We start from the raw sequence: 9,870 nt of genomic DNA on the forward strand, positions 1-9,870 counted from the left end.
GAAGTATTATTTAAAACCAAAAACAACAAAAAATTCTTCTGACGGAGTTGACACAGAACTGAAAGTGGTGACAAACTAGTGAATAAAATGAAAAACTTGGTACATTTCATTTCTGACGGTGTTGACAAAAACTAGGGACAAATTTCAATGGAGTTGGAAAATATATAAAAATGATTTTTAATTCAATTTATTGATACCTCTACATTTATTTATATGACTACTTATACTTAATTGTCACAATATATAATTTTAGTATTTCTTTAATTATTTTAAACTATTATAATGTGTTGAGTTCTGCTCCTGGACAAGGGCTTTTACAGGCATCATCCACCAACTACAATGTTTAAAATAAAATAAAAATATTCAGCAAATACCTGGAAAATATACATTGTTGTGCTCACATGACCCAGGTTAGTTGAGTAAGATATTTGAAAAAAATTATATTTTGTGCATATTTTATTCAAATGTTGTGCTTTATCCATAGGACCTGTTTTGTCCCTATTCTCAAGAATCACTGACCTAATTAAGTTTTAACAAATTCTACCGCGATAATTATGTGAACTTAAATTAATTATATCCCGACTTCAGAAGATTTGCCTTTACCTTTACTGGGCTCATTGGTTCCTCCTATCAGTCTGTAGTTTCTCATATTGAGGTCATCAAACCAAATTTCAGATCTACCATGACTGACCGACACCTGCTGGCCTCAGGTTTGCAACCAGCTTCTGACTGAGAAACCAGTAACCTCCTCCCAGTGTCAGAATCTCACTGAGGGAGAAACTGCGTTAGGTTTTCTGTCACTTTATTATTTCTGCTATAACTGATGAATATTCGCATATAAAATTAGTCAATAGAGTTTAATTTGCAATTTTTATGTCTTTGTGTCATGAGGTAGATCTCAGGTGGCTGGTAAGAGGAAAAGTAGATCTTGCTCTCCCCTGCCTTATTGCATACATCAGTAGCATGTTATTAGACTGGCGCCTAAATTGGCTGATAAAACTGCATTTTGTTAAAGGTGAGAACAATTAACTAAAGATGAAATCATTAAATAAAGACTTAATGTTTTATGTAACCAAGAAACAAAAATCCTAAAAGTAAAAGACTGACCTCTAGTGTTTTAGGTTTTAAAAGACTAAAGATTTCAAAAACATGGCTATCTACAAAAAATAAAGACAATTAAATACAACCACCAGCAAAACTGCTCCTCATCAAATATTTTATCCCTCTTGCTGTATATAACTAAATTTTTACAGTTTATTGCAAAAAAAAAAACCTTTAATTCATTTTTGATTAATGAGCATATCATGATTTTCACAACTTTTACATCTCATTTTGCTTGTAGGTCATGATAGTTATGTTTCTTTCAATGTCCCAAATACAGAAATATGTGTAAAATATTTTTTCCTTACCCAGAAATTAAAAGCGCTCTGTGGTGAGGCAGTCTGTAACTGTCACTGCTGAGAATGAAAACAAATATAAGCAAAAATTAAAAGTTTACGCTCTCATCGCTGTCTGATCAGCATTGCTACTCTGTTGCACAGAGACGTTGGAACAGCCATTCCTCCCAGTACCAGGATGAATTATTTTAGTGAACAGAGCATTTGCAAAGCGTTGATGCAGCAAGTAAAGTTTTGCCCATAAGGCTTAAATTGTGCTGCTGATGCTGCAGCTCATTATCGTGGGTAAACATGCAAGAGAAACATTTGGTAAGAGCAGTTTCAGATTTCATATAATGAAGGGATCTTTGGACGTCTGCAGATGTTTTGTGCTGATAGTTGACATTTAAAAGGCAAAAACTAATCTGCTGGACAATAATACATTTTATTACCTGGGAAACTTTATGCTCAAAAACTTCCTGTGTGATCTGGCTGCTGGCTCCTCTAGAATTATCTTATTTCACAGGAGCAATAAATCTATTGTTTCTTTTTTCACAGATCTTCTCTGTGTCTCTTAGTTTCCTGGATTTTTGAGGAAATTAAGACCAGTTTTTTTATTCTGTTCCATTTTTCCATTTGACATTTTCCCATTACAAGGGTATTTTTCTGTAAAAAAAAAAATCATTTTCTCTTTCTCAAAGTAGGCTATTGTGTCTTTGCTTTTTAAAGAGACAAGCATCAAAATTCTCCTTTGGGATTTAAAAAAAACAATGTAATAGCAAAAATATTATATGACTGTGACGTCTTCAGAAAAATGGTTGTACTCCATTAAATGTGCACCAAAATCCACATTTTGTCTGGCTCTTAAAATCTTTCATTACTGTTTGTTATTGTTGTATATCGTGACTTATTGAGGCTGACAGGCAGATAGATGACAGGTCTAATTTAGAGCTGTAATTTGATCCTGCCACACACCGTTAAAACAAAAAAAGATGACTTCCATTTTAGGCAACCGTTGCTCATCCGGTAGCGTAACCTAACCTGACATACATTCCCTGTGTGCCTGAATATAAAAGTCCAGTAAATCCTTTAAGCCAATAAATGCAGGGCACAGACAGAGAGTTGAAGGACAGAAGTTAAACGCCATTCCACGAACTGTTCCCAGGACAGGTGATCTGAATGTGAAGACTGATGTGATTCAACACGAAGAGGCAGTTCTTATGACTCATGCAGGGAGAGACAGGAGCATAAAGGAGGTTTCCTTCTTCATCTGGAACATTTCCAGATGAAACTGTGCAAATGCATTCACTCATAATGTCCTAAAATGAGGCACTGGAGTTGAAACTAATCATGTTTAATCTGAAACATGAAAGATGAACAAAGATGAACAGCAACATGATTATAACTTTATTTTTCTATTTATTCTTTATTTTTTAGCATACTGCCAAACCACATACCAAAGAAAATAATATTTTCTCTACTGCATTTATGCTCAGTACTCACTTGTTCATACTTTACAAATTTGAATTTTATTTAAAAATGTTTGCAACTAACTTATGCTAATAATACTTAGAAATTATGTATTTTTAAGTTGCAGTTTCCTTTTGATGCTTTATTTTAAGATAAGATATAAAGTCTAAGATGGCCCTGTGTCCAGAATTATTTAATATCAATTACATTTGGGCATTTTCAGGCATTAACTGTCTGTTTAAGGTTATTCCTTAAACATTTAGATTTAGGTCTAAACTTTGAATAGGCCATTGCAAAACCTTTACTGTGGCGATTTAGAGGAGGACTTACTGCTGTATTTTGGATCATTAATTCAAGTGTATTTGAACTCGTATTCACCAGCTGATGCTCAGATATTTTCCTCCCAGGTTTTCTTGCTGACAGGAGGAGTCAACCAGAAGACTAAGTCAAGCCCTGTAGGCAGAGCAGCCATGGTGCCTTTGGAGCACCAGATGTTTGATTGTTGCTGTGATGTTATTTTTCTGAAGTGCTCTGATAGTTTTATGCTGCATTTGACAGGATTCACTCACTTTTCTTTGTTTGTTTGTTTTTTGGTCAGTTTTTCCTGGCAACCCTTCCACGTGTGGCATTTTTAAAATTTACTTTGTCTCCTATCTTGATTGTTTTTTTCCAAACTCAAACTGAGCCATAAAGTATGATGCTTGTAGGTGTGTTGCTTATGATATCTCTTAGCCTACTTCATGCGGTCAGACAGGTTCAGTTTGGGTGATTTCTTGATTCTACAGGTCTGTCTGTATTCTGGTTTTATTTCCCATGATAAATAAAATTATAATTTGGCATTTTGTATCTATATTGACAGTATGTATGTAAATATGCATGTACAGACCCAGTCAAAAATAGAGATAAGGAAGAAACTCCAATTATTTCAGGAACTTTATCATTAGTTGGAACATGTTATATGAATTAATTACACACAGATGAATGTTTACATGCTTTTGTTTATGTTAATTATGATTACAGTTAATGAAAATATGATTTAAATTTAAATATTACATCTAATCAGTAACAAAAACTATTTTTAAATGTAGAAATGTGTAATTAATGAAAACTATGTTTAATACTTATTCAAAGGTTATTTTTCAAAAGTTGCTTTTATCTAACAAACAACTCATAAGAACTTATATTCTAATTTATTAAATATGACCAAATGTCCTGTTTTGTTTTAACTTGTAGACCATTGCCCTTCATTCACCCTTGAATGGAGCTCATATGTCCTTGATTCTTCTTTTTCTTCTTCATCTTGATTTTTCTTTTTATAGTTATTTTAAGGAATGGAATAGTAAAATGTCTGACCATGGCTCAAGGCTTTAGGATAAACAAAGTCAATGTTTTTCAGAAATCTGAAAAAAGTATTTAAAAATTGTCTTGAGAACACTTTAAACCTAGACCTTTTATTTTAAGCTCCTGTGACGGAAAATAAAGTCTGAATGAGTTTGATAGGTGAACAATGGAAATATTTGTTTTGAAAATAGTTGTGAGACACATGATTCGGCGTCATTGCTTCTTCCTTAGCCCCTAGCCAACGTTGTTTTGAAAGACTTGCATCATGTGGTCGTGTTGCGTGAAGCTTCATGCCTGGAAGAAGTTCCAATTTCCGACAAAATCCCTTTTATTTGAAAGTTCATCTCTGGGATTTTTGGTTCTGTTGCTTGAGTTAACTCCATCCATGCCATTTATACCAGAGAACTGCAACACTGCAGCTTCTCCTCTTTATATTTCAATATAAATTGCTTTCACCAATGCCCAGGAAGGGGAATTTTTATTACATCCTGATTAAAAGGAGAAAGTTATGAAGTTTTGCTTTGGTCTACAAAGTGTAACCTTGTCATTCTTCCTCTTCATTGTGTACAGTGAGGGCCTTTATCTAGCAGAGGCTTCTAATTCCTGAAGTGAAATCCTCTTAGGATCTATGCTCTATTTCTGTTTGGTCTATTGGGTCTTTTTTTAAAATCTCCAATAGACCTATCTCATTGGCTGGAAACAACACACGCAGGCACACAAAAAAAACACACACGGTCCAGCAACAGATAGCTCCAACAAGTGATCGAGAGAACAGCAGTGCATGGTTAACTGCTGACACAAAGGGAGGACTTTATCAGGCAGTGAAAGGTAAGATAAACAGCTTTTATTGATACAGCGGAATCAACAGAATGCGGATACGTGAAGATTGTTGTTGATTTATAACACATTAGTGTGCTTTAATTATTTCTTTTATTCCCCATACAGCAGATATTTGAATGGATATTTGTGGATATTTGGACGGTTTTGAGTTTTTGCTGTTACCACACAAGGCATCAAACAGAAAGCTGCAAAATTAGATGCATTTTTTTCAGTCACAGAACAAACAATTCCTTCTTTGGTGCTGTCGTTTCCTCATCCCTCTGTGCTTTATTAGAGCACAGCTGCTTACTAAAGTTAGTTATCAACCTTTAACTCTGTACTGAAACAATTAAACGCGATTTCATTTGAAAATGCTGCAGCTGCTCGTGGGAAAAAGCTCCCCATTAGTCAACTGGGAGCAAGATGATGGTCATAAAGATCATTAAACCAGATCAGCATCGTGACTGCAAGCATGGAGAAAGAACTCCTCACAAAAGGCCACCTAATCCAATCAGATATTGGCTTAAAATGAGTCACACCATCAACTGGCTTAAAAAGTCACGCCACAGAAATGACACAGCATTGCATGGCAAACGAAACACAAATTTGCATCTGATTTGGATGCATACCTACACAAACAGTGGCTTTGAGAGCCAACAGCAAGCAAAACACTGATCTGATTGCAGTCCTGTAATCCTCTTAAACTGCATTAATTTAATTAAAATTAAAGAGTTGTGGGTTTTTTTTTTTGTTTGCTTTGTCCAGTGACTCTACATCTCTAGCTGCACAGTTTCAACTCTGGTGAATGGAAATGAAGCATTAAAGTAACAACATCACATTTCTTTTGTACAGGTAGCTGACCACAACAATGTCTGGCCGAGTAATTGATTTGGAAGAGACCGCGACCCATACAGGTGAGCAGATGAGCCATTAAAAAAAAAAAAACACTACTTTGGACTTTCTGTGGTTAGGTCAAGTGAAAAGGATCTTTGACTCAACTAAAAACTTAATGGAAAGCAGTTGAAACATTGTGTTCCTACAGAGAAAACTGGCTAACAATGGCACTGGATTAAGACAGGTGAAAGGAAACCCAATGGACAAGAGAAAACCGTTTAACAGATGGTCTAATCTTTTTCTTGTGTAACTGGGTTAATTAGTCCACTTCCTGGAAAGACAAGATTATCTCTACATTGCCTGAGGCCACACAAAAGACTCATTGAGACACGAGTCAATGGGAAGCCTATGTAAAACCTAGATTTAAATGAACAGTCTGGCTCAAAATGATTCACATCCTAACAGCTTCAGATATAAAGTTATGTCCATCCATCCAGTCACTGTCTTCACTTATTTTATATATGTCAAAAATTACTTACTCCTGTCACTAGAAATGTCTTTAATGGCATTCAAGCAATAAATCTCGACTCATATATAATAACTGGCCTTTTTAGATGTTTTCACTGGTATTTCTGACACATTTTTTGTCCATGAGCTCAGTGTGCATAAAAAGTCGACTTGCCATCGGCCTTTAACCCAAATTCTCTACCAGATTCAGGTTAGGATTCGTACTGGTTCTCCATCCAACATTATTATTTTTTCAAGTCAAAGGAAACATGGCAGTCAAATTAAAATGTTACTTTAAACCTAAATCTGCCAGAGTTAAATAATCTTAAGCCTAGGTGTTGATTCTTTGATAATGTGACATTTAGGCGAAGGAGTTTTGAAATTTTAAATTTAAGAGCACATTGTGTTGTGATATTGCGATAATCTCATCAATGTGTGAAAAGCCTTCATATTTTTCTTTGAGAGAATATTGGTAAATACAGAGAGATAGGTACACATTTGCAGTGTACTTGCAGATGGAAATGAAATGTTGCTAAACTGTGCATTAATGACAAGATCCTCTATAAATAACTTCAGATTAAGCTCAGTTTGTTACAAAAGAAAAGTATGAGTTGTTCTCCATTATTTGAAGTTTTTAACAAGAGACCCTATACTCTCATACATCAGAGTCACTTACTGTATATATCCTTTACATTGAGCTGCTAACGTGCCCGTATAACACTGAAATGGAAAACTGCTGACTTAAAGTCTGTTAAAATCAGTCAGTCAACTGTAATGGAGTGACAACAGGACAACAAAAGCACAAAAATGCTGGACTTTTACATTTTCTAAGCATTCACAGGTGTGTAGTTGCAAAGTTTAACTGGGTTTGTAACCTTCATCCTAGAGGGGATCACTGCTTTTTTATGCTTTTCTGTCTTTTCTAACAAAAGTTTACATTAAGATCTCATCTAAAATCTCAGAATTAAATGTGGGGATCCAAAAAAAAAAAAACCCATCAAACATTAGATCAAATGTATCCAGATTTTGGCCTTGATGTCTCTTTGACCTTATTTAGAAATATTTCAACCATAAAAATGCTCCTGCTCCTAGAAGCTTTAATTAGACAAATACTGCTTTCTGTATTGGGTTAGTTCCTGCATTTCCCTTTTGTCTGAGTAGAGCAAGTAAATAGCTGAGATATTAAGTAGACGGTGGTCAGTGCACTGAGCTGAAATTTTTGTTTTCTCTGTAGGTCCAAAGGGGGTCATTAATGACTGGAGGAGGTTCAAGTTGGAAAGTATGGACCGGGAGAATTTGCCTCCTGCCAAAAAGGAACTTCTGAGGCAAATGTCGTCCCCCAATAAATCAAAAGATGATTCCAGAGCTAACCTGAACCGCAAGGTACAACCCTAATCGTTTAACCAGACGGGACAGCATAGGAAGTTTTTTATTTAAGAAACACTCCCCATTAAACACAGATATTTCATTTTGTGTGTGACTTTTTTGCAGGTGTTTAATAGAAAATACTAGCCATGAATGCAATATCATTATGTGCAAAATCACAGTCCCAAAAGACTGCTTGGAATCAATATTTGGTATACTGTGTTATTTTAAGAAGGATGTATAATATATGTTCAGCAGTTGGATGAATTTTTTCTGCCCTTCATGTTCCAACATGATGTAGATCTCAGTGACTGGGATCACGGAGGGTGATGAGAACAGAGAAGCAGAGAAAATGAAATGAAGCTTATTTCTCAACCAATGCCATCAACTTACATAATTTCTCCTTTTTTTCTAGATGAGTGTCCAAGAGTATGAACTGCTCAAGGAGGAGGATGAAGGATGTCTGAAGAAATACAGGAGACGATGCATGGAAGAGATGCACAGCAAGCTCAGCTTTGGCCCCAAGTTTGAAGGTGTTCACGACCTGGACAGTGGCGAGGCCTTCCTCGAAGTCATCGAGAAGGAGCATCACAGCACAGTGGTGGTTGTTCACATTTACAAGGTTGGGGTGAAAGGATGCGAGCAGCTCAACAGCTGCCTGGACTGCTTGGCCACAGAGTACCCCACTGTAAAGTTCTGCAGGATTGATGCCGTCTCATCCGGTGCCGCCGAGCGTTTTTCGGATGAGTATTTACCGACGCTGCTGGTGTACAAGGCTGGGGAGCTCATAGGGAACTTCCTGTCCTGCACGCAGCACATGAACGAGGAGTTCTTTGCAACCGACGTTGAAGCTTTCCTCAACAGTTACGGCCTGCTCCCAGAGAAAGAGCTGCCTGGAGAGGACGAGGAGGAAGAACATGACGTAGAATGAGACAGGAGTTTGGCTGCTGCAGGAAAAAGAGGTTGGGTAAAGCTATAAGTGAAGCAGTTTATATATAAAATATTTATGTTTATTTGATCCGTTTTTTTCTTGTTGCTTTGGCAAGTAGGAAAATCATAACTTTTCCTCTATAACACTAGCATTGGACTGTTTCTTGAGAATGTATTTATATATAAGTGGTGGGGAAACTTTAATAGCTTGGAAAAAGGAGTTGCTGAATGAGAAAACACTCCATTCCTCATCACCTGAAAAGCCAAAACAAAATAACTGTAATGATAAATACATTGTTTTATTAGGATATATCTTCTTGTATATATACATGTGCATGACCAGATTCATTCATAGTGTTTTTTTAGCATTTGAATGTATTTAACTCAAAAGATTTGCATCCATGAGCTATACATTTTTGAATGTAAAATAATACGCACATGTACTGTATATTTATTATGTTTGTGTTGTTCTGATAAAGAATAAATAAATGACACTGGAAACCTTGAAGCTCCACTCAACCAACTTTTCCAGTAAAAAGGAAAGAGGACTAATTTTATCTTCCAAAAAACCTAATTAATATGACGCTTTCATCATTTTTTTGAAGCATATAATATTAAAATATTCTTATTTAATTCGATTACCTGCATGTAGGCTTTAGTATTTTGACAAAACTGGCAGGAAAATCTCCATAATTGTGCAGCCTTGGACTACCATTCATATTGGTTTCATTTTGAAACAAGTCGTCAGTCAGTGGTACACAACAGTCAAAGGAGATGGGACCCTCAAGCTTTTCTGGTATTCAAAATTGGAGGAAAGTCCATTTTCAGAGAATTTTTTGGAATAATGCAAAATACTGTGCCTTGAAGAAGGAAACTATCACAGCACCACTATCTCACAATACTGGCTACCAAGAGTATTGCTTAGAAATCAGACATGGCTGCTGTTGCTAGCTAATAGCAGCTAGCAACCTTGCTAATGTACTTTTACTTAAGTTACTTAATTTTTGCTGATGTAGGCCTGGTATGTGTGCTTTAAAACTACACACAAAAAAAGATAACATCTGTTGCAATGTTTTGTCATATTCTTTAAATGCATTACATACAATGAGTGGCTACTTTATTAGGTAAAGGCCAGAGGTGTAAAGTCACCGATATGCAGAGATGTTAAGGATATCAGAGCGAAACTCCGGAAGGAGGATGTTTCATGTTAAACAACCTTATTTGTCAT

At 35.9% G+C, this 9,870-nt stretch overlaps 1 protein-coding gene across 1 annotated transcript; it reads left to right on the forward strand.

The window, feature by feature from the left end:
- The first annotated feature begins 4,907 nt into the window (after positions 1-4,907).
- Positions 4,908-9,166, forward strand: pdcb (phosducin b). The gene is made up of 4 exons (XM_015016976.1): positions 4,908-5,015; positions 5,859-5,920; positions 7,582-7,730; positions 8,128-9,166. The coding sequence occupies exons 2-4, from the start codon at positions 5,875-5,877 to the stop codon at positions 8,641-8,643; spliced, it is 711 nt and encodes a 236-aa protein (XP_014872462.1). The 5' UTR covers positions 4,908-5,015; positions 5,859-5,874; the 3' UTR covers positions 8,644-9,166.
- Positions 9,167-9,870: the final 704 nt, after the last annotated feature.

This window comes from Poecilia latipinna, unplaced genomic scaffold (genome assembly GCF_001443285.1).
Source record: "Poecilia latipinna isolate Pla-1442-1.1 unplaced genomic scaffold, P_latipinna-1.0 Scaffold2087, whole genome shotgun sequence".
Classification (NCBI taxonomy): domain Eukaryota; kingdom Metazoa; phylum Chordata; class Actinopteri; order Cyprinodontiformes; family Poeciliidae; genus Poecilia; species Poecilia latipinna.